The following is a 25,791-nucleotide window of genomic DNA, read 5'->3' as shown; positions in this document are numbered from 1 at the left end:
GTTGGGGGGGGGTTAGAAATCCAGGGCCCCAAATACAGTATGGCTGACTTACCACATTTTAAAGTAAGTGAAGCAATTTGCATTTAGCATCTGAAGAGGGAAAACACCAGCAGGACCATTAAGTTCAGAATCTCAATTTACCCAACTGCAACATGGATTCTGACCCTGATTCAAGCAATATTTTACAACTAGGTACAGTAGGTGCTCGCGGCTGATCAGTAATTTCACAATCATCAAGACCATGTGCAGTTGCTGTGGCCGGACTCACTAGGGTTGCCAAAGCCCTAGGGATGACCTGCCTTCTCCAGGTTTGCCTGGAGGCAAGAGGAGGACTTGAATCTTCAGGTGAGCAAATGCAAGTTTAATTTATATTTTAAAATTAGGAAGACTGTGGATGCAGCTTGCAAGCTTCAGGCGAGCAAGAGCCGGCTGCAATTTCTTGCACAGACTCTCCGGGAGGTATGCCCTCCCCCCTCTCCCAATAAACCATCATCTCTGGGGCTCAGTGGTGGGAGCGCAGAGAAAGAAAAAGAACTGGAGTGGGCTCCAAAAGGGGAGGGGGCTTTGAGTGCAGATGCATGCTTGGCGCAATGTGTAAGGTTGTAGGAACAAGCAGAGCATGTAAAGAGCAGCCTCTGCTGCCTGCAGTAACGCCTGGCCTGGCCTGAGGACACTTAAACCCTTCTGGCCCAATGCAAGCTAGCTAGAGTATGTGTCCCCTACCCAGGCTCCCGAACTTCAGGTGGACCTGGGAACACTCCTTTTAGCAAAGGTTTCTAGCTTGATTTTCTGCCAGTGCCGTGTTTGCTCATTTGTTAGACTTTGTGTCTTTTTTTATTTGAGTGACATGCTCTCAGCGACTGTGGTTAATGCTCAATACCATCAGCAGGGTCCCTGTGACGTCACCAGGGAGCCACCCATAGGGCTCAGCAGGGCTTTTTTCCTAGAAAAAGAGGTGAGTTTTTTCAGGGGGGGACCTGCCCCCACTGAGTTGTTGAGATTTTTTAAGGGAGAGGACTTCTATTCTCCCACTCGCCCCGCTGCCGCAGGGGAAAAAATTAAACTTCTGGCTTACAACGTTGCCTTCTGCCACAGCTGCCCTACCCCAATCGCTGTGCCTCTCTCCAGTGGCGTAGCATGGGTTGTCAGCACCCGGGGCAAGGCAAGTAATTTGCGCCCCCTAACCCGTGGATTTGCGCCCCCTAACCCTAACCCCCAGATGTTGCGCCCGGTGCGGCTGGCCCCCCCTGCACCCCCACACTACGCCACTGCCTCTCTCCGCCTCCACCATGCAACCAGTGGTGGAGCATATGCCCACGCTGCCCAGGGCGGGCTCGCTCCCAAGGGGGTGGGGTGTGCTCCCAAGGGGGGCAGAGTGCACTCCTGAGGGGGCGGGGCACGGAGGGTGCCCTCCCAGACACGGAATAGCTGCTTGGGTGCACGGAGCAGCCTGCACCCTGCAGCCGGGGGTGGAGCAAGCCAACGATGGCGGATATTTGGCACACCACCCACTCGTGACTCCCAAGCCTCCCTGTCAAAATGAAGGGGGAAGGGGGGAATGCAGCTGGCAAAGCAGCACAGCTCTGCTACTTCCCCCCGATGGCTCTGGGAAGGCTTGGGAGTTGCGGGCGCGCTGCACGCCAAATGTCACCCCCCTCAGAGAAGACACCCGGCAGGTCCGCCCCCACTGCACCCCCTTTCTCCGCCTCTGCATGCAGCCCCAAGTGCCGTGCCGCACTCCACCTCTGAACGGCACCTCAGTGCTACAGAGGTGCCAGAACACAACAAAGAGGTCCTGGAACTCAGTTCCGGTGAGTTCCGACTGAAAAAAAGCCCTTTGTCTCAGGTTGGATGCTCCTGACGTGTTAGCCCTAGGTCACACTGACCTTAGCTGTGAACCTCTAAGCTCTTAATGTTGTTTTCAGGACAAGAGCTGCCCTGGCATTAAAGTACAATCATGCCTTTATTTCATAGAAACTGTGCATGTTGTCCTACTTAAAGGACAATATGCCCTTTTCCCCTTGGGCAAACTTCTCAAAAAATAAGAACAGTTTTCAGATGCTCATTCACACTGTTGCACATTGTAAACAATACAACAATACGCCAGGGCTTACAGTTCCGCATTTTATTCTTACATTGTCACTGAACTAGAAGGAATTTGATGTTCTGAACTACATAGGGGTGTTTTGCCCATCCCAAGGATGTCCCTGACGTGCACCTTGACTTTCTCCCATTCAGCTCAATGGGTGTTATTCATTCCTGTGGGCAACAATGTACTAGATACAGAATCTGCTCACCAGCTCTGACACTGAGTGGCCAGACTATCACAGATAGTAGCCTCTTCCCTCCTGAAGGAAGCTCTCAAGTTGTTAAAGGACAGTCTGTTCCCAGCAATTCACACTCTGAAAACAAAGAGGGGCCAGGTTCAAGAGCAGAGAAGGATAAGAGAAGGCACTGGAGCACATTTTCTCTTCCTCTGGCCCTCATGCCAAATGTGGATTCCAGGCAGAGGGTAGTGAATGTTGTGTATTGAGTCAAAGGATTTTATATCTGTATTATTATTGTCTGTATTTGCATTAGGGTAAAGTAACTGCCTTTTGGTTCCAGAGGGTACAGCTACTATTGGTTCATTTAAGCTGCTGTATTTGGATCCTCTGTCTTATTGGTTCCCTCCAAAAGGCAGGACTGTGATTGCCTGATATTGTTCCCTCCAAAATGTATCCTTTCTTGCTAGTTCCCTGTCCCTATAAATGTAGCTTTCCTCTCCCCAGTCTTTAGTCTTGTTGCTTTAATAAAGAAGTATTACTAGAGAACTGTCTCCAGCATGTTATATCAAGAGAGCTGAAATCACAAACCCCACGTCACAACAGTGAATTTTCTAACCTTTCCCCCCTTTAGTGTAGAAAGGCTGTCTATGGTTTGGTGAGGCAGTGTTCATGGTCACATTGGAAAAGCACCCCAGGCTAGTTCACACAGTTACAGTACGTAGCAATTCTTAAACTACAGTGCCTAGAATTATTTGAGAAAGCGTTGTGCTATGTTTGTGCTTTAAAGGTATAGTGTACATTGAGGGATTTTTATTCAAAGGGTTTGGGGCTAAACTATACCTGATATTACTCATGTGTTTACTCAACTCACACATTTTAGAAAAAAAGGCTTTTAAGATAAGATCTACCATATCACCCTTCAAAGTGTTCGTTAAATGCCGCATGTTTGGCACACAACACCCTCCGCATGCAGATAAGTCAGAGAGGCGAATTCTATCAGCCCAAACTTGCCACTGAAGGCGAACTGCATCATTCTGAATCTAGCGTTTATGCGATAGCCTCTAAACACACAATTGATCCCTGAAGCAGCAGGGTTTTGACTTGTTTTGTTGCATTGAAACACTTCTGGATCAGGCCCAGCACCATCAATCCAAGTTATATGTCTCTGGAATAACATGTGAACATACCTTCTTAATTTAATGTGAATCAATAGTGGCTTAGACAGTACTAAAAGGATTTGCCGCTTTCGGGATCAGGCTCTATGAGTCTTCCTGCTCAGTTGTTTTTTTATATATAAAACTCTCTTATGCTTGTCAAATAAACTTCACTTGCCACTAAACTGATTGATGATGTTCTCCTTTTCTGCACAGTTTACAAAGCACGTGGCATAATATAATTCCAAAGCAGCACAAACGGTGTGTTACTGTAGCCCAGCCTAGGATTGTGTGCTATTTATTACATGGCTGAGAGCTGCAACCTGGGAAGGAGTTGTGTTGTGGAGGTCCCCCCCCCCTTTTTCAAAGGGAGCAGAAGGGTGGAGAGAGAGAAAAGGGAAGGAATCCCACACTCTTGTCAATCTAGATATGAAAGACTGTGAATATGCCTGGGGTCACAGATGCCTGAGGTGAGAAAAGAAGACTTCTGAGGAATGCAGCAGCTGTGCGTTTCCAAAGCATTTCCCTGAGAAGTGGTTTACAGTGGTGCCTCGCAAGACGAAAAGAATCTGTTCTGTGATTCTCTTCGTCTAGCGGTTTTTTCGTCTTGCGAAGCAAGCCCATTGAAGGATTAGCGGATTAGCGCTATTAGTGGCTTTTAGAGGCTTTTAGTGGCTTATCTGCTGATCGGATCAGCTGATTAGCGGCTTAGAAAAGGGGGGGGAGGGAAAAAAACCAGCAGGAACTCGCAAGACATTGTCGTCTTGCGAAGCAAGCCCTTAGGAAATTCGTTTTGCGAAGCACCTCCAAAACGGAAAACTCTTTCGTCTAGCGAGTTTTCCGTCTTGCGAGGCATTCGTCTTGCAGGGCACCACTGTACAGTGCTGCTGAATTATGGTGCCCATTGAGCCACAGGAAGGTAGCCTATGACACAGAACTTGCCTTGAGTGGAGGGAGAGGTATTCTCCTCAGATATTATCTTTGCCTGAGGAGGAAAAAACTGAAATGATAATTGGATAAGTACTTCTTGATACCTGGGCCTAATCCTTGGAGTTATTCTCAGTACATGCAGGGAGGAAGGAGAACGTCTATAACAAAGGAGCTGAGTATATGTGGGGGAAAGGATTAACATACTACCAGGAAGAGAAGAGATAAATTTATCTGGGGCAAGGGCCAGTTCAATGCATTTTGCTATCTGAAGCAAAGCACCCCCCCATTTCATGTATCTTTCTTCTTCTTCTTCTTCTTCTTCTTCTTCTTCTTCTTCTTCTTCACCAGCGAAGAAGTCAAGATTGTCTTCCCGTCTTAACAGTGAATCTGTACATGACTGTGGAGGCCAATTCTGGATCCACATCTCCTTCCACGGGTGGGAATTGAGCACGGTGAGGGTTTGTCAAACGTGCCTTCCTCTTAGCTTGTTTCTCCTTTTTGCTCTGAGTTGATGCTTCTTCGAAGTCCATGACACCTTTAGTAAAGGCTGTTCTCCAGTTGGAGCGCTCACAGGCCAGTGTTTCCTAGTTATCAATGGTCATACAGTGGTACCTTGGGTTATATACGCTTCAGGTTACAGACTCCGCTGACCCAGAAATAGTACCTTGGGTTAAGAACTTTGCTTCAGGATGAGAACAGAAACCATGCTCTGGCGGCACGGCGGCAGCAGGAGGCCCTATTAGCTAAAGTGGTGCTTCATGTTAAGAACAGTTTCAGGTTAAGAACAGACCTCCGGAATGAATTACGGTAAGTACTTAACCTGAGGTACCACTGTACTAGTTTTTTTAAGATTTGCCTTGAGAGCGTCTTTAAACCAGAAGTCAACTGACAGCAAGACTGCTTACTTCAAGATTCCACTACACCTCAAAGCAGCAGGCTAGTTTAAGGGGTGCAGAAAGGAGGAGTAAATGAACGTTTCTCCCACTGGAGGGATGTTGAAGTTGAAGTCCCCCAAACATTAGTGTGAGGACCTGCTCTTAAATTTCTTCATGAACATGTTCATAAATAATCTTGAGTTAAGAACTGCAGCTTCCTATGGACACCTCATCAGATCATAGTGAAATTCAAACCAAGGATTTTTTGGGTGCATAGCAAACACTCCTAGCCATCATTCTACACTAGCTACTGCATAAGATTTATTTACATCAGAAAAAAGCAAGCAAACAAGAAAGAAACACAGTGTGGTTTAGTGAAGAGACCAGAAGTGGGCAATCCGTGGTCTAATTTTATTTGACCATTGACCTAATTTTATGTGGGTTGCAAGCATAGGCGCCAACTCCTTGGGGCCTTGCACCCACAAAATTCCCCATGAAGGGACTGGGCACCCACAAATTTCAGTGCCAGGGCCATGTATGCTTCATGGCATCCACAGCCCTGGGCACCCACAGTCGTGGGGCCAAGTTAGCACTTCTGGTTGCAAGGAAAAGAAAAGGGGTGTGTGAGAAAGAGAGATAAATAGGGAGGTGTCAGCAAGAAAAGTGGGGTTGCAACCCATTTTCAACTCTGGCTCTGACCATTTTTCATGCCAGTCCTAGAATGTAACAGAAAAACAATTGACTGCCCTGGGATTAGACCATTAAGTGGCATACTAGGACTGGGAAGACTCGGGTTCAAAATGAAACTCCAGCAACTGAGTGTCCTTGGGTCAGTCACCTTCCCTCAGTGTAATCTGCCTCACATGGCTGTTGCGGAGTGCGTTTATGTGTGCGTACAATACTCTACATTCCTTGGAGGAAGAGCAGTATATAAATAAAATAACGTGAAAAGAACTGATAGCTGGTCCTGAAACACTACTTATTACAAAGATAATCCACTTTCCCCGTCTGCCTTGAGCCTCAGCTTAGTATCCATTTTGTCCCAACATCTTTTGATCAAATTGTCCTTTGCCTTGTCAAGGAGAAACCTCAGGGAATTCAGCTATTTCATAACAGTAAATACAGTAAGGAATCAGAACATGTGGTCAAAAACAGAAGATACAAGCAGCCTAAACCATAACAAACAAATTGGCACTGGTGTACATAGGACATCATGCGCTGTTATACATTATGTTCCTGGGATTCATGCCAGAGAACATTGAAAGATAGACCAACCCTCTAATGGAACTATTGGTACTCTAGATTGTATTCGGTTTGAGGAATGAAAGCTGGGGCTGGTGGGAATGAAATTACAAGGTGCAGCAAAATATATTATTATAATAACTTACTTGTTAATTGTAATAATTTGCCTTTGGAACTTGACAAATCATGTTCTTTTAATCTTAGGGGTGGGGACTGCATATCCACAGAAGAATTGCATAATGTTAAGTGTCATTTACTTCATCCAAGTTGCCTGTCACAAGAAGTGCCATTCATTTTTGTTATATAAAATGACAGTCCTTTTTAGCTATTGTTCAATTAACCTTGACAGTTAACTTTATCAAAATAAAAGCTTAAGTGTTAGAGGGGGAAAAAAGATATTAGAAGCAAAATACACAATGAGTTAGTTATATTTAACAGTTCCTTATGTACAGCCTTTTGTGTGCTTGTAACAGATCTCGAAACTGAGTTTTTCATCACATGTGGGTTTATCTCATACTTCATAAAATTTAATAATTCTTATGGGTAAATCAATTAAGTGTGTTGACATAAATGGCCCATTTGCTTTATATAGCAGGTATGAAAGTCAAAGCTAGAGGCAGTATCATAAAAACAGAGCAATTCATTTGAGAAACCAATAAACAGACTAGATTACACTTGCTCTCTGCAATATTGTATTGCCAGGATCCTATCTTCAATGCATGTCTTAAAGACAGGTGACTATCCTGAGGTGTGGCTTAGGGCAAAAACATGGATCAGTGATGAATCAGACCCTGAGGTTTCATTCCATATCACTACTGACCTGAAGGACAGAAGGACCATAATTCTATGGTATAAAGCAAATTGTTGCAACAACAGCAGAATCAAGAGCTCAAACTGAAATCAGGAATAGTCATGTGAAAACAGCAAGTAGACAGGTGGATAGCGAAAACACACAGAGCATTTATGAGATCAAGGAGTTGGCATTACAATTCCACCAAATGCAAACAGTGTAAATGTGGACGGTACAGTCAAACCTGGGTTGTCGAACGTAATCCATTCCGGAAGTCTGTTCGATTTACAAAACGTTTGACAAGCGAGGCGCGGCTTCTGATTGGTTGCAAGAGCTTCTTGCACTCAAGCAGAAGCCGCATCGGACATTTGATTTTCTAAAAACGTTCGGAAACCGGAGCCTTTACTTCTGGGTTTTTAGTATTTGGGAGCCAAAACGTTCCAAAACGGAGGTGTTCGGCAACCAAGGTTTGACTGTATCAGGATGGTGAAATCCTCAGATTACTGTGAATAGCTCCAAATGGATCTCACCAAACTGGGTAGCAAAATGGCAAGTGAGGTTCAGTGTAATGAAATCAGTGGAGGCTGGTCTATTTGGACATATAGTGCATTTCCCCATGAGCTTTAGTTTGCCATTAACCAGCCCCCACCAGCCTGCCTCCTAACTTGCAACCATTCATGGGGTGACCCTGTCTGTCATTGAGTCTGGCTCCACCTACTGTTGGTCTCTCTTCCTTCTGTCCAATGGGCTGCAGCCACCACTGAATTAAATAGAAGGTAATATGCACTGGGGCAATATATATATATATATCCCAAACACATCCAAAACACATTTAAACTGATGGGGTTTGAACTGGTGGTGCTGATCTGGCAAAGGTATCTTGGTTTAGCCAGTAAATAGTTCAGTAAGTTCTTGGGATTGTATGTGAGGAGCATCAGTTCAGACTCCTTGTGATATGACAGCAGTTTAAAAAGCCAATCAGGGAGAAAAGATGCCTTAGGAGGGACATTAGATGTTTATAAAATTATTCATAGCATAGACAAAGTAGATAGATTTTTTTTTCTTTCTGTCTCCCATAATGCTAGAAACTGTGGTCACCTAATGAATTTAACTGGCAGACAGTTAATGTATTTCCTCATACAACACTTAATTTTTGGACTTCACTGCCATCTTTTTAAAGAACGAATGTGAGTACTCTACAATAAGTGAGAGTAGAGGGCAGTATCCAACTAAACAGTTTTGCTTAGTGCAAGCAGTTTGGACTGCACAACAGCCCTCTTTCTCCTCTCCTGGCACCCCTTCCTCAAACTCTTTAAGGAGTGAGGGGAAGGCCAGGACAGGCAATGTGGAGGGAGGAGAGAGAGAAAGAGAGGATGTTCTTTGGTAGGCAAAAGCGCCTGCATTAGTGGAACTGTTCAGTTGGGTACCATCCTTCATCTCCAGCATGCTGGCTCTACCTACATCCAGAAAAATCTTGAATATATTATTCAACAAAGATGAAAACAAACATAGGTAGGTCTAATAGGAAGACTGAAAAAGCGGGGTGTGGAGTGCGGAGACAATTTTATTGCTCTCTGGAACCACCAAACCAACATTAAGAGGGCAATATGAGTGTGTTCTGTGTCTAAGAGAATTTGAAATGTTTTTGTTTTATTTTGTTTTTCTGCAATCTCACTTTCCAAGATCTATGTTTAAGCTTGGCACAATCTGTGCTGCTCTGTATCTTGGGTAATGCAGGGATGACGCTGTTGTAAGCTGAAACACATCAGCAGTTATTTGGAGGAATCCAGGTCAGCCAAGCTTTTATGTCATCCATAATGTCAAGCTGCCAGTGATTTATACCAAGGCGCACTGTCATTCTGGCACTAGAGGAAACATATTGCTGAGTGGGCATTAAGTAACACAAGTAAATAAGCTTTGGCACACGGCCTTTTTGACTTAGTGTGGTTGTTGGGTGAGGTGTGCACAACTTTTTGCCCTTTCCACTGCAAAGGAATTCAGAAGTTGTGTAGATGACCAATATCCTAACTCAGATCCATCTGAACCCAGTAAGTTTTAGTGGAGTAGTTAAAGGACAGAACTATTAGAAGAGAATAAAATAGCTAGCTACCAAAACCAAATCAGTAGTTGGGAGTTTTTACCCAATTTCTGAAGGCATTCAATGCTTTGGAAACATTACAGAAATGACTAACATTAAAATTTGAATTGTCCACATCTGTAAATCAAACGAACATACTGTTGCATGCCACCCCAATGTTTCCATATTTCCTTTTGGGAATGAAGCACAGTAGAGACTGGTGTTTTTCTGATAAATGGTTTATTTACAAATATATACAACCTGACCCTACAATAGAGGGGTTTACAGTGTCAGCACTCCCAAATGTACTTGCTTCTCCCATAGCCACAACTTCGGATTCAACCATTTCTCTGCTACTCTGCCTTTATTCCTCCCCACTATCTGTGAGTTGAGGGAGGGGCTCCCATTTGCATCTCCCTCAGAGCCCCTTCCTTTGGTCTCCTAGGAAGCTAGCCTGGCCCGATTAGCTTTTTGGATACAGGGATTAGATGTCCGGCATCCAGCTTAACACTCAAAACCTTGATTAAATCCCAACACTTACTGGATCCAGGAATTATAGGAGTCTGGCACCCACCAAGTCATAAAAGTGATAGGACTTATTAGGAATATCTGTGTAGCTGCCACAGAATGTCTGTGTAAAGGAGTCTGTACGCCTGTGGTTGGTGGTGCAAGGGGCTGGGCTACCCACCCTGGGAGAAATGCAATGCCCCAGTCATTCAGTCTCTCTCTCCCCCCCCCCGACCTTTGGGCTATCCCATTAGGAAGTGTATTAGAATTCACATGCATTGGGTCATTGGGCTGCTTCTGTGTTCTTTTTAGCTGTATATATGGAAGTTGTATGTTGCCTTCTGGAATAAGTTTAATCAGCCTGGAAGGAGGCGCCACACTGGGCCTGTCTCTTTCTTCGCAGGTCACCACTGACACCAAACCATCTGGGCAAGTTGTCTTTCAGTCAAATTTGGCCACCATTCCTGAGCTTAGCATTGATGAAACCCACAGTTCCCCAGAACTCGGTTTGAAAAGCACTGTTCTAAACCACTGGGGATGATGCAGAAAGTGTCAGTATTTTCATCCCTCCCATTGCAAAGATTACCAGATCATGTTTGTTTTACTTTCTGTCTCTGAGAAAGGAGGGGGCGGAAACCACTCTCCCAGACTTCCATCCCTAGCATTGTGTCCTGGTTTTTTTGGTCTGTCTAGAGACTAGATGGCAGTATGAGAGAGCTGATTCTCTCATGCATGTTTGTTATGTTCTTTTATTTTGTTTAATCAGTAGGAATAAAATTAGGTATGCAACAAAACCTCCACAGTTTTCTTTCCGTTACTCTGCTGCTTTTGAGGTGCTCACAATAGCAAATAGTAAATGTAAGAAAGCACCAGGACCTGTTCCAGGGGAATGCTGTGCTGCTGTTCCTGTGTTCCTGCGATCGGAAGGTCGAAGAAAGTGCTCCCGACACCCAGTCCATGCAGGCACTGAAGATGTGGGCTGTATATGGGTGTACGGTCAGAAAGATCCTGTGCATAGCAGCTACTCACAAGTAGTGCGCATAGGCTCACTGCCAGAGTTGGTCACATCTTGGCTTTTACTGAATTGCTTCCTTAAAAAACAACACTTCTCTTCACAATTAGAAGTGTTTTTAGTTCTTTGCAGTCATGTTCATCCCCAAATCATTTGCCCCTGGATAAACATGAAGCAGTTTTCCTGGCTAGTTAAGCCACATTTTTCTGGAGCAACTTAACTGGAGTTCATCAAGCAGCTTGCTTCCTGTTTATCAAGGAGTAAACTGTAAATATATTATCATAAAGTGACCAGCAGTGGATCCATGTTAGTCAGGCCGCAGCTCGCGTGGCTCCTGCCTTAGAGCAAGCAGTTGAGCCAGAGGCGTCTCTTCCTGCTCTATAATCCAGGGCTTTGATTTTGTGGTCTGTGACAATGCCCTTGGCTTCCTTCCTTCACTAGGAGAACAAAGTGCATGAGCTGGCATGTTTGGTGCACCTGATGTGGGATGGCTGTATTTGCATAATAAGAATAGCTTTTAACTTAGGTGACTCCTCTTCCTCTGTTAAACACTCCTACGTACAGCCCCCGCATCCGCTGAGATCCTGAAAGGTGCTGATGTGGGTGAGGAACAGGCCAATAAGCTGTTGAAAGAGGCACATCTGTTTTTCCTCATTAGCATAGTTAGCATTCTCAGAGGAGCAACCTGAGGCCATAGATAGGCAAATTAAGTTGTGCTGGATTGAGACAAGTTGGAGGGAGTCGAGGACATGATAACACAAACACTTCAAAATGAACTTCCCTTCAAAACAAATCTATTATTTGTGCCTTGTTGAATAACTTCTTCCTCCGAATAATAATAATAAATTGTTTGTGCTGTCTTGCACCACACTCCTTGCTTTTGAACTTTTTGTCTGCATACTGATGAATGAAGTTGTAATGCAACGTCGGTAAGAGATGCATTACACCAACTACAAAGGCTCGCTTGTAAAATAATATGTGCTTCGTTAAAGTAAGCAGACACAGCAGCCATTCTGCACAGATTACTGTACACAGCAACACGAGACCAAAGAATTATGAGGGGAGATTTACTGACCTACATACTGCAACTGTATTAGTAGTGGCAGGCTATAATTAAAAGTTGCATCAATGTTTCCATATGCAACACATTGTTAGAGAAATGCAGGATTGTTATGTACCAGTTAATAACAGAAGGTGCTGATGGTGGTTGATGAACCTCTGAAGGGCTGGGTTTGAGGGCTCAGTTATACCAGTGGAAAATTGCAAGGCAGGCGGGGGGTGGTGGAGAATTTGGGGCTCAACTGTATTTGAATACAGAAGCATTTGAGCTAAGAACTCCCTAGGAGTAAGAGGCAGAGGAGAAGGGACTTCGGGTGCTTTCAGACTGTTCCTATTTTAGGGTGGGATTCAATCACATACCAGGGAATTCAGGTTGTGCATTTATTGTTGATTGTGAGGTCTTGCACAAGCAGCCAGCTCTCTCCAACGATCAGACTTTTTTTGCAATGAAGAAAGTGATGAGAAAATGTGCTGGAAAGCATGGGCTGACACTTCGATGCAATGTCATCTAATCTCCCCACGAACAAATCTGAATGAATGCTCAATCAATGGTCAACATCATCTAATTTCCCTGCAAAGAAATCGGGATGAAAGCTCCATAAACATGTCATCTGGAAGCACCTTTAGTTCCCATCCTTCCTTGCCTCAAGTGACATGGGAGCCCAGTCACCACTCTCCTTCAGCCTTGGAAGGGAAAAGAAAAGAGTTTGTATGGATGTTTCCACATATGAAATGGAACAAGTTGTTTATACCTTTCTTTTCTTATTCAAACAGATGTGCTTAGAACAAGATAAAGTCATTATTGCATAGAGTTGCAATGCTGCAAAGTAACCACATCAGCATTTCAGTAAATTGGTGGTGAATTTGGCTGTTATGATAATTGCATGCCTAGACAAACAAGTATGGGTGCATTGCTCCTTTGGCATGATTGTGGAGGCAGGCAAAATTATATTTGTTTGGATGGGCTTTGAAGAGTAATGAGGTCTCAGCTAATTGTGGCTGAGATCTGAAGATCTGCTGGCAAGAGTGTTTTTATCCGATTTTCTGACTGGGTTTGTTTAACTCTAGGCTGGCATTCTGTTAGGCTGTAAAATACCTTGTTTAATTTGAAAGAAATGATTATCATAAAAACTATTAAAGGAAAATAATACAAATGGCAGTAAATGTGAGCAACTTCTGTCTCTGAATAAAATATGCTAGTCTTATCTAGCACCATACTAGTGAGTTCTTGTTTTGGAACTTTTTATCCTCGTGTTTTGTGTACATGTACAGCCTATTTCCAGCCACACATCACAAAGCACAGACTTTTGTGACACTGAAGACAACAAACAGACAGAGGGACAACAGACCATTAAGACATAAGCGCCAACTTGAACAAAATATTGGGGGGCTCTGGAAAAGCATAATCCACAATAATTTATTTTGCTGGAGTGTAGGCAGTTCATGGGCTTTGACAATCCTTTTAACCAATATGCTTCCCACTTTGTAGTTATGCATTTTGATTTTTGTCAGTTTTGACTAAAATTTTATGTTTGGGGAATTTGTTTAGTTTGCAGCTTTATTTATCCTGACCCGATGGCCCTTATCCCCTCTCTCCTTTCATGATGCCCCTCAAGAATCTTCACAGGGTAAATTCACCCATGGTGTTATCACAACAGGACACTGGAGGAGAAATCCAGGGCTTTGCTCAGCAGAATGTGCAGGAGGGACTCCAAATGTAGAAAAGCAGGCTTAGCACATTTTGAAGCAACTGTAGTTGCCTGCAGTGCTATTTTTCTAGAAAAAGAGGTGCTGGAACTCACCACGAACACCTCCCTTGTTCTCTTATCATGGCAATGGTGTCCAATGGTGCTGGAGCTGAGTTCTGGTGAGTTCCTGCAAAAAAAAAAAGCCCTGGTTGCAGGATCAACAAAAGAGGGGAGCTTCCATATGTCCATTAAGCCCAGAGTCTAAAATGGCCTAATTGTGCCACTTCAGAGTCATGGAGTTTACCAACTGATTTGCCCGGTTCATGTATTGCGAAAGTTTAGCAAGGCCCTGACTAGTAGGTGAGAGAGCTCCATGACTCAACATAGAAAGGTGCATTGCCTCTCATTCTTCTCCCAAAAACCTCATGAAATGATCTACTGACTGACTTCTCCCCCCATGGGGTTACTAACATCCCCCCCCCAACTGGTGCTGTTTCTGTGCTTTTAACAGCTATGTGACATGCACAGAAAGTAAGCAGCTAAACTCTGGCAAGAAGTGGCAGAACAAGCTTCACTGGGTAAATTTCTTGTGGGCTGAAGTTTTGTTGGAGAAGGGCCAGTAAAACTTGGTGATCTCAGCCAGTTTCCCTCCTATTCCCAGCATTGGAGCCAACTCCTAGGAGCCAAGGGGGCTTCAGCCCACCCCCCATAAAATATTTGAGGGGTCCGAGTCCCATTTGATGGGCATTGCCATTCAAATGACGTGAATGCACCATATAATGTGATCAATTATGCAGGGTGGATCTTACCCCCCCCCCCCATAATTTTATTCAGGTTGGCACCCGATTCCCAGATAACTGCTTCTTGCTTCGTAGACGTTGTCAACAACCTTTTTGGGTCCTGTTGGCACATTTGCAAACCAGAAAACCTGTTATGGACACCAGACCAGCCAGGCATGCAGTGCACCCTGGTCTACTGGATATAACAGAATGCTTTTCTAAGCCTAATTTCAGTTGGGAAACAAAAAGCTGCTGTGCCAACCATGTTCCCAGGGGCACCACATTGGCAACCCTCAATATACATTCTCAGTAATTATTGTTCTTTATTAGCTCTATATTGAAGATGGAAGAACAAAGGGCAGGCTGAATCTGAGTGAAAGGTACTTGCCCCTTGGTAATCTGGTAAAGTTCATGGCTGAGGTGATATTTCAACCAGGGGAAGGGCCCTACATAGCTCAGTGACAGAGCATCTGCTTTGCATGCAGAAAGTTCCAGATTGACTTCCTGGCATTTCCTTGTAGGTCTGGGAATGTCTGAAACCCTGGAGAGCTAGTGCCAGTAAGTGTAAAAATAAGACTGGGCTAGATGTGTCAATAGCAGTGGCATAGCAAAGGAGGGCTAGGGGCGCTGTGGCCCTGGGTGCAAATTTCTGAGGGGGTGTGACCAGGCTCCCGCATGACAGGCTCCCTCATCAAGGCTAGAGCTGCAGGGAGGCAGGCTGAGCCTGCCTCTGGGTTACCCAAGAGGGAGGGAGGAGAAGGAGAAGGAGAAGGAGAAGGAGAAGGAGAAGGAGAAGGAGAAGGAGAAGGAGAAGGAGAAGGAGAAGGAGAAGGAGAAGAAGAAGAAGAAGAATAGTAGTAGTAGTAGTAGTAGTAGTAGTAGTTTGGATTTGATATCCCACTTTATCACTACCCTAAGGAGTCTCAAAGCAGCTAACAATCACCTTCTCCCTTCCTCCCCCACAACAAACACTCTGTGAGGTGAGTGGGGCTGAGAGACTTCAGAGAAGTGTGACTGGCCCAAGGTCACCCAGCAGCTGCGTGTGGAGGAGCAGGGAAGTGAACCCAGTTTGCCAGATTATGAGTCTAGCAGCAGCTGTGCCGCTCACTGAGGAGGGAAGGAGAGGGGGGATGGTGGGAAAGCACTGCCAGAGCCATATGCATTGCCCAGAATGCCTTGCTGCAAGGACAGGAGAGTGCGGTGACACAGTGGCGCTCCTGGCTTCACATTTCTCTGCCTTATCTCTGCTCCCAGGTTTGGGCTAGTTTGCAAGAAGAGACTCCTTGATTAGGCACTGGCCAGTGAAGGGACTGACCACTCTCCAGTTCAACACTGGCCCCACCCCGAGTGCCAACAACCCATGTTACACCCCTGCTTTCTGAAGAACTTATTATGCAATATGCTGGGACAACTTGAATATTTTCAGCTTTTTTTGTTGCTATAGAGGTAACGTTTTTAAAGGGTATTGATAAAACAAGTTGCTCTTGATCAGGTTCTTATTAAATATTCTTGGTGGGACAGAGCCTCTAGCTTATCATCACCATCCTCAAAAAAAATCAAATCAAATCAGTGTTATATTCCTGGATATTTAGCTCCACCTGCAGGACAAGGGAAGTATCTCTACTAACAAGTTTTCAGACTCTTCATTTTGAATAGAAGAATCAAAGTTAAGCATCTAGTTTTTTTCTTTCCGGTTTCTGATTCAGGAGATTTAATAATAAACACAACACAAACACATGCCTTTTTGTAGAATTTATATTATAAAGTATGAAAGTCTCTATGCACATTTGCCCATAGCAATTGAACAAAACATATAACATTGGCTATCTCAAGCAGACCCCATTTCACCCACAGGAGCAATAAAAATAAATAGGCTAGGTTGGATTTCTATGCATACGTGGCATTTTATATGGTTATTTCTGTGACTGCTGAGTTTCCTGCTCTACTGTTTAAACACAAACAAACCAAAAAATCTGGAAAGATAATATATACTCTGACCATTTATTCTGTAAGAATCATGAACTCCCTTCATAACCTCTTTATCAATGCAAATGAATCAAGCAAGGAAAGGATCTGAAATGAAAAGTCAAGGGCTGGAATGTTCCACTCACATGCAAGGACTTTGCTGCTAACATTTCAAATATTTTACTTGTAAACTAGAAAATTGGGGTGCAGATATTTTAAATTTTACATCTCTGAACATGTGCCCTATTTCTACGAGCTGCAACCAATTCATACCATCATTCCTTTTGAATTTATAAAATTTGATATAAAAATATGTCTATTGAAATATGGACAAAATTGTGCACATTTTTTTAAAAAAAGCTATCATAAAAAAGTACTGCAAATAATAAACTTGTGCTAAAAAGTTGTGTTCATAGCAATAAGTAGTAATTAAATTAAGATGCAAGCATGGGCAATTCCTGGAACTCCCTAGTCCCCACTTTCCATGAGCCAGGAGCACTTCTGTTCAATACTGCTCATTTACACACCAACTAAACTTGCGTAATATTTCAGCCGACTTAAGTTCACCAAGCCTGCCATTTGCTTCATGCGGCATCTTAGATATAACACTAGAAACCACACCTCTAAGTGTTTTCTCATTATCATTAAAGAAAATTAGGTGGGATGCAAAGGAGCACTGCTAGGTTCAGAAGAATTATTTGATTACTAAATTCCAATCAAAAGCTGTATCCATGTACAACTACAAGAGGAAGGACCACCAGAAAGTTTTGCCATGTCCAGGCAAGCTAGTAACAAGTCAGGCATGGGGAGGTGGTCTTCCTATCAGCCAGCTTGGCCAATGATGAGGAATGATGGAAGCTGTCATCCAACAACAGCTGGAGGGCCACAGATTCCCTATCCCTGCGGTGGATAATTAGATAAAGAATGCACTATAGTAGCTCAGCTGTTGCTCTGGTCCATTCCTGGGCTATCTAAAGGGACTAAGGCAAACCACATAGCCTTGCCTTCTTTCAATAGCAAGCCCTGTACACCAGCTGAATGAACTGACGTGAGACAGGATGAGTGGAGCATTGGCTAACACGTAAGATGAGCCTGCTGGATCAGGCCAGTGGCCCCTCTAGTCAAGCATCCTGTTTCCACAGTGGCCAACCAGATACCTGTGGGATACCCAGAAGCAGGACTTGAGAACAAGAGCATTCTCCCCTCCTGCCATTCCTCTCTTGCTGCTGCAATGTACGATATCACATCTTGCCACAGCCAAGTATTTTCCAAGGGCTGCATGTCATAAGGTGGACTGGTTTCATAAGCAAATAGCATATTGTGTCTTGTTTACATTCTGTATTTAATACATGACAATTAGGTAGTAATTCATCAGTGTAGGATCAGGCATAGCCAAACTTGGCCCTCCAGCTGTTTTGTGACTACAACTCCCATCATCCCTAGCTAACAGGACCAGTGGTCAGGGATGATGGGAATTGTAGTCACAAAACATCTGGAGGGCCAAGTTTGGCCATGCCTGGTGTAGGTAAACTCTATAAAGCAGTCCAGCTGACATACCTGAACATTTGGGTTCAGTGGGACCAAGGACTGCAGCTTTCCCTATATAGTTAGACAGCTTAAATCGTTGATATCAATGGCACTGAAGGAGCCCTATTTGCAGGATTGCAACTTAAAGAAAATTAAGCCCTAATGACCTCAACAGCATTTACTTGTAAGTTTAAATAACCTTAATAGTCATCCAGCTTAACTGGTCTGTAGAGTGGGTATTTAAAACATTTACAAATATAGGAGCAGTTTATACAGTATAAGAAAAAGGCGGTAATACAATCAAGATCTGCAGCATGACATCCTGGAGCTTTTTGGTTGCCCTTTGAAAGAAAACAAATACATACTGTTGTTTCATTTGTACTTGTATTGAATGGACTTCATAGTTTTTAAAAACACACATCTTGGGCAAAGCTTGAATATTACAAATACAGCACACTCTGTACTGCTGACTTAATCGAGCTATTTATACTATCCTGGCTACATCTGTTCCGAGAAGGATGGTACACCTCATAGTGAAAAACCTCTCATTAAAATTTCTCTGACAGAACAGGTTCTCTTAAAACAGAGCTCCCACTGACATCTGCATGGAAATATCCAGCTTCTTATAGTTTCTAGAAATGTACAAGCAGCACGAAATCCCTCACATTAGGGAAAAAAAACAAACAGAGAAAAAACCTTTGCTTAGACATCACAAATTGTGAAATGTTTATTTTTAAAAGCCTTTTAAAATTCATTTCAATAATCCATTCTAAAAGAAAACTCCTAGAAATACTTGATGTGGGATGTCACTGTGCAGTAAATTTTGCTTGTAAATATGGTACAAAAAAGCTTGAACACCATTTACCGCTAGACTGTTAGCAGTAGCTAATAAATTGCTGCTCAGACACAAAGCACTAAAAAGAGAAGAAAAAGCATTGTGGCTCTGCATCAAACAATGGGAAATATACTTACTTGATGATGCTTTAGCAGAAAATATTTGATATAACTATCTACTGCCAATTAAAAAATTAAATAATCTTACAGCTAGTGCAACAATCCTCCCAGGAATTCATGAGGAAAAGGCACTCCAACCTTCACAAATGCCACATTTCACATTTGTTTTCACACTAGACGTGCTCAAGCACCATTAACAACATTTAAACACCAACAGTTATAAATTTACAAGTTTGTGGCTAGGGCAAGCTTATATTCTCTCTCAGTTGTGAACTGTAACAACACAGTGTCAGCTTTATCTGCGGGTTTCTTGTACTTCTGTTCGGCAAAGAAGTCAAGGTATTTTAAATCAATATTAAATAATGTCATTTAGAATAATTTAAAATTGTCAACCCACTTAAAATGTGCACAAGTGTTTTATAGGTTTTCCAGATAAACCATGCATTGGCAGTTAACATTAAAAGGGGATATTGCACATAACTTCACTAAAAATCTGTCCCCACTGAAAAATGAATGCCAATACAAACATAATTCAGAAGGAAAACTGATAAATCAGTATTTGAGATAATGTAAAACTGGAAAATGCAGAGGAAGTTAAACTTCTCAAGTTTTACAGGCATGCACAAAATCTAATAGAAAAAATGATTAAATATATCTTACTGTGGTTAATATTCAATGTTAGTCATACTCAGAGTAGACACATCAAGTCCACTGATTTCAATGGGTCAACTCGGGTTATGACTAATGTTGGACATCACCCTTTTGCATTAAAATCATCTCTTTACCACCATGTCATATACAAGCTGCAATCTCTAACATACTTACTTGTATGCCCTACTGATTCCAATGGAGTGTATTTATCAGTGAGTGTATTTTAGAATGGCAACCATGCTAACTTATGAATTGGAGGACTTTATCAGGGACATACATAAATAGGGAAGGCATCCTCAGCTGCTTTGTAACAGAAGTCTGGAGTATCTGAAAATAGCCCTAAAGCACAACAGTACATGCTTTTTGCCCCAATGCCACTATTTAATCATTCTCCAGGACAACCATTCAGAAGTTCATTTTGGGATTGGTCTTGTCAGCCAACGTGCAGCATTAAAACAAACAAATGAAGACATTCCCTTTCTTAAAACATCTGTATGTTAGAATTGCTGCTTCCGCCTCTAATGTCATCAGATTTATGATGTCATTTCCTCAATGTCTCCCTTGAGCATGCAAGTTTGGAACATTTCAAAGCTCTACGTAGTTCAACTTTGGTAAGAAGGAGTATAGTCTGGCCTTCTGGTTTGAATAATTTTTGGTTTGGGTTTTGCTTTCTTGGCGTCTTTTTTCTCTGCGTCTGCCTCACGTTCTTCATTCGTGTCACACACGTGGACAACAACACTGGGAGTAGTTTCTGTTGCAGCATGAAGTTCATACTGGTCCCCTAAAATGTTTTTAAAAATAGCAACAGTGGTAAGACAACTGTAGATATAAAATACTTGTACATTTCCCCCAGTAGAACTAATAGCTCTGTGTTGTGGTGAGGAAAGGGAAGCATTAGAGCTCCTTTCCCTGATCTTCAGAGCAGTTGCATGGAGCAGCTCATTGTTTATTTTTAAACAGTAGGATAACATGATCATGGATTACCCCTTTTTAATCCTGATTGCTACCTCTCAACTTCCAGTTATGAACTCACAAATCAGCAATAGTTTCTCACATCCTGGGGAGCTATGGGGTGTTTCATTCTCCTTTTCAAATTTTGCTTCTTCAGCAAGTGAAAGTTATGATTAACAAGCAAATGTAACGCAGAATCAACATATATACTATCAGCAAATTTATAAACTTCAGCTGGTTTAGATTCCCCCAGTATCATCCCCTCTATCTGAAATTTCAGAGATGAGTGACAATCTCTATGTGGTCAAAATGGCAGCACTCACACAGAAAGTGTGTGACTAAGGGGAACCCTGACATTTGCAGAATTACAAAGATCTTGAGAGAGAGAAAAAGAAGAAGAAGAAGAGTTTGGATTTGATATCCCGCCTTTCACTCCCCTTCAGGAGTCTCAAAGCGGCTAACAATCTCCTTTCCCTTCCTCCCCCACAACAAACACTCTGTGAGGTGAGTGGGGCTGAGAGACTTCAAAGAAGTGTGACTAGCCCAAGGTCACCCAGCAGCTGCATGTGGAGGAGCGGAGACGCGAACCCGGTTCCCCAGATTAGGAGACTACCGCTCTTAACCACTATCTCTATGTGGTCAAAATGGCAGCACTCACACAGAAAGTGTGTGACTAAGGGGAACCCTGACATTTGCAGAATTACAAAGATCTTGAGAGAGAGAAAAAAATCCCGAAGGTTCAAAAAACACCACATAATCCAATAAGGACTGAGACACGCAAAATAGTAATAAAATACTGCATGTTTCATAGTTAAGGGAAATGAAAAATGTGGGGAGAGGGAATGGCTGGCTGGAACCCTGCAAGGGGGCAATCTGCACTGCAACATTTTGTTGCAGGCCACACTTGTCCATTAATTGTACCTTAATGTGACCATATTAGAGGCTGTGCAATTGTTCTTACTAAGCCTCTCTGCAAGATCAGCCTTGCATTAAAACACTTGCCCGATAACCATAGGCAAGAAGGAATTCTATGCAAGTGAGTGGGGGGGCTATTGTCTTCACAGAATTAGTTTTCAGAAGAGGAATTGTGAAACGTTTCTGAAAACTAATTCTGTGAAGAAAATAGAGGTCTCCTAACAACTCTCAATTCAGATCACAGGTGTTATAGTGAATAAGTTCAATTCTTATGCGGCCACACCCATTACAGTAAATCAATAATAAAAGGAAAATTAACTTGAGCCATTACACTTTCGGCATATATCCCTCTTACCTGGTCCTAGTTTGGAGATCGCATATAAAAGATCATAGTTAATGGCAGGTGTCGCATCATCAGACTGAGTCCAACCAACAGGGGGAGAAGATGGAGGTGAAATCAGAAATTGTTTTTCTGGATCTGGTGGTGCTAAGCGTGAACTTCCAATATGCAAAGTCTGGAGAGATGAAACAGATTTTTATTTTTTACTTTGAGTTTTTAAAAGCACATTCATGGAATACAAATATGTCGTGCTCATGGCAGAGGTATGTAATGGTATTAGACAGAACAGTGGATTGGATCCAGAGTCAGTTATGCTTAGAATACCGTATATTTCGCTCTATTGGACACAGTTTTCCCCCTCCAAAAATTGAGGGGGAATGTGTGTGCGTCCTATGGAGCGAATGCAGGCTTGTGCCATAGCCGCGCGCAACCCCTCCGGCAGGGAGAGGCTGCATGGGGCTATGGCTTCTTTAGCCCTGCGCAGCGTCTCCCGGCAAGGGAGCGCCCTATGGTGCGGAAAATACGGTAATCTGTCCCTCTGATTTCAATGGTCTGCTCTAAGCATGACTAAGTGCGGATCCAATCCACTGGGCTGACAATATTAGGTTAATGAAACCAGGAACTTTCTGCACCCACCTGGTATATAGAGATAATGATAGAACATTTTAAACAACAACCCAAAAGATAAAAAAATAAAATGATACTGAAGTTTGGTCTTTAAGATATAATCTTATGATTCCTGGGAGGATGGATCACTCTGTCCCTCAGCCTGCTGCATTTCCATACTGGCTGCAGGGAACTTTAAAAATCTTCCCTTGTAGCCAGTGTGGGAATGTAGGCTAGTAAAACAAATGTGAGTCCAGGAACTTTTGTGAGCTCATTTACAAGGCTGTCTTAACTAGAAGAAGAATTATTCAAGAGCAGAATAAAGGCTGCTTCTAATGAAGCATTTTGAACTTAACAGACTATCACAAGACCGATGTACTATTATGGTGAGTATACACATGCATAAATCAAATTCTCTTCTTTCTAAGTCTCTTCCTTCTAGATACTTGCAAATATCTGGGAATCCTCTTCTAACAGCTTACATGTATTTTAAAAAGAAAAAGTCACAATTTCTAGATTGTATGTGTCCTTCACAATTCACAACTTTTCTCTTACTGATATCTTATTGTATTCATGCACTTTCTAATGTTTTTATATTTTATTTTGTATAGAAATTGTATAGAAATTGTCATTACAAATTTGTTGTATGCTGCCCAGATTCCATAACTAACTAAGCTGCTCAATGATCTCACTCTTTTTTGTTGAGGTTTTTTTTAATATACATAATAATAAAAATGTGTCTGAAATGGACATTCAGATTAATCCCACTTCAGCTTCCATGATTTTCTTTAGAAATCTCTGAGAAAGCTTATCTGGTTGCACTTTCAAATAACACAAGATAGAAAATAAAAGCTTGTCCTCTTTCAATACAAATGATTTGGGAAATCACACATAAAATATAGTTATTCCTCATATCTCCTCTCCTGAGGTTCCACAGTGTCTGTTAGTGACACGATCAAAAGAAGCAATCCTTAAGGACTGTGTCTTATAACAGAACACTTCAATACCATTAAAGAAGTAGAGCAAATGCCAGATCTCCTAACAGCCTAGCTGTAAAGTGGTGACCAGAAAACTGCCTAAGCAAATCCGTATCATTAGAGCCTTAGTGAAAATGAAAATGGTACTGGAATGTGTGATGTCATCCTTTCTTGGAAGCGGTGCTTTAAGAACACATCAAAAATAGCAGGCGTCACAATTCAACTGCTCAGATCACTGCAAAGTAGTTCTATGAAAGACAGGTGGCTTATGAAAATATTCTGTAACGTATTGTAATTTTTGAGTTTGCATAACTGAAACCTAGGGCCACAGCCCTGCTTAGCTCTGAAGCTCAATAGGTGGATCACTTTCATTCAACCCACCCTACTGCACAGGGCTGTTGTGGGGCGAGAATGCTTTACTCAAGACTTCACTGGAGGAAGGATGTGAAATGAAACTGGCAGCAATGCAATTAAATGTTTACCAAGCAGGTTTCTCTGTCTTACCTGAGCAAAATACAATTTCAATTCCTTTCCAAGAAATTCTTTCTTGTGTAACTGAATTTTAACGTCTGCTGCTGACAAAGGGTCGCTGAAGTTTATCCGTACTCTTTTAAAACTTTTAAAATACTGAAACGTGACATCTTTGTCATATGTTCTAAAGAGTGCTTCAAATCTTGCCTGAAAGACAAATGGAATATTTTGTTAAAAAGCTATCTTGTATTGCATAAACCATTAAAAATTATTTCAGTGGCCAAAGACTTGCTTGCAGAGCTACAACCAAGTACTTGTAAATATTATCCCTCCCCTCCTTGTGGGGAATGTGTGTCCCTGGACACACCTTACCTAAACAAATAAACAAGGGAACTTTTGGGGTTTTTTGCAACTTTTGGGGCTCTGGGGGATAGGGTATTATATAGCTTTATCTCTTCTGCCAGTGCCACACCTCTATTTGCAGGGAACTTGATAGTCAAACTGCAATTCAGTTTTGTCGGTTAAAATGTTTCCATTCCACCTATTTCACTCAAGGATATGTGCAATCAGCCTAATAACCAAAAGGTAGAATTCAAGAGGTAAGCCCTAATGGCTTTAAGCAACAACTCATCACTGTACCATGGAATAAACCCAACAAAACACAAACCCTTTGCTAGATTGATGAGAATCAGTATCAATTAATATGTATTAATAGGAATCATGCCTTTGAACATAGTCTTTTTCCTGACTGGTTCTGTATCTTTAACAATGTACATGAAGTGAATGTGTCAGCCTTCGTTTTCACCATGATGCCAGGAAAATCTACACTAGCTGAAATTACCATGCAGCTGCTAAAAAACAATGTGTGACCCTATTTAGCAAGCATGAACGCATAGATGCTATAGAGCACACGTTTCCAATCCAGAGTGCTTCAAAATTTAAGAAACATACAGAACCAGTGTGGTGGGGGGGGGGAAGGCTGTGGCTGGATGAAGAAATAGTGGAGATACAGATGTGGTGGTGATCTAGTTTGCATTTTAAAAACCAACAAAAACCTCCAGAAAGTCTGAAAAAAGACAATTGCTTCTGACCCCAAATAACAAATAATCTGTGGAACTTCAGGTGTGGCAAATCTGCCACCAGCTGACAGCTCCATACCGTAGTGATGCATGCTTAGCGCATGTGTTACTGAAACTTTCAGGCAACTAACCAACTCAAATTTCTTTATGCATCATTCACAGAAGTGTCTGCCATTTAATACTGAGAATAAGGAAACTAGGAGTGGAGTTTGAGGAGGAGACAATAGTTCTTAATCACATTAGCTGAGCATTTATGTATGTTATAATTTCCTGTTTCACAAGCCATTAACAGGAACTGACTACAGTTTCTTTTGCCTATTATAACTTGACTAACTTGTATGGGAATCACAGAATACTGAACTTGCTGGGTTTAGTTAAGTCACAAGTCTATAACAGGTTTTGCATGAAGGAGATAACAAAACATTATTTCTTTAAACTTTCAAACAAGTATGTAATACATGGAAATACTATACAACTTTGTACAGAAAGTTGTCAGCCCAAAACTGAGCTACTTCTCTTAAAGAGTACAGAGAATGTGTTTTCATTCTACTTACAACTAGGCTTTTGTTATTAGCATTTTGAAGTTTTGGTATAGTCTTGCCCAAAAAAAAAAAAAGAAAGAAAGAAAGCCAGGCACTGCACTTTTGAACAAGTTACAGTGAGCCCTGTTCAAAGTTTCAAACCCAGTTCCCACCCCCTGCTACTTCCCCTCCACCTTACTTTCACAAATGAAAAGCTGGATGAAATTGTAAACAGTAAAGCTAAATTATTTAAACTAGAAGAATATTTAAAAGTTCATACTAACAGTTAGAAGTATTGAGAATTTGCAGACAGTTAACACAAAAGTACTTAAAGGATCATACAAATTACCCCACAAGAAATAGGAAGCTCCTTAAACCAGCTCATTAGTCCATCTAGCCCAGTATTTTCAACACTGGCTGGCAACAGCTCTCCACTGGTTCAGAAAGAGGTCTC

The 25,791-nt window shown here is 42.3% G+C and overlaps 3 protein-coding genes across 8 annotated transcripts in view; 2 read left to right on the top strand and 1 right to left on the bottom strand.

Moving 5' to 3' along the window:
• Window positions 1-25,791, top strand: part of KCNE2 (potassium voltage-gated channel subfamily E regulatory subunit 2) — a 232,155-nt gene that overhangs the window by 73,992 nt on the left and 132,372 nt on the right. The gene's annotated exons all lie outside the window — the stretch shown is intronic.
• Window positions 1-25,791, top strand: part of CLIC6 (chloride intracellular channel 6) — a 137,423-nt gene that overhangs the window by 54,674 nt on the left and 56,958 nt on the right. The gene's annotated exons all lie outside the window — the stretch shown is intronic.
• The window catches only part of RCAN1 (regulator of calcineurin 1), a 34,130-nt gene continuing 24,456 nt past the window's right edge, over window positions 16,118-25,791 (bottom strand). For 3 of the 4 annotated variants that reach the window (XM_081198830.1, XM_081198832.1, XM_081198829.1), the window contains exons 2-4: window positions 23,771-23,944; window positions 21,699-21,858; window positions 16,118-20,258 (exon numbers count right to left, since the gene is read on the bottom strand). In XM_081198830.1, the coding sequence (XP_081054956.1) occupies window positions 20,080-20,258; window positions 21,699-21,858; window positions 23,771-23,944 (513 nt within the window). In that variant the 3' untranslated portion in view covers window positions 16,118-20,079. Of the gene's footprint in view, window positions 20,259-21,698; window positions 21,859-23,770; window positions 23,945-25,686; window positions 25,738-25,791 lie in introns of those variants that run through there. The other variant, XM_081198831.1, reaches the window with a different exon arrangement.

Source organism: Podarcis bocagei, assembly GCF_964188305.1.
Source record: "Podarcis bocagei genome assembly, chromosome: 6".
NCBI lineage: Eukaryota > Metazoa > Chordata > Lepidosauria > Squamata > Lacertidae > Podarcis > Podarcis bocagei.
This window is presented reverse-complemented; position numbering and strand designations above follow the sequence as displayed.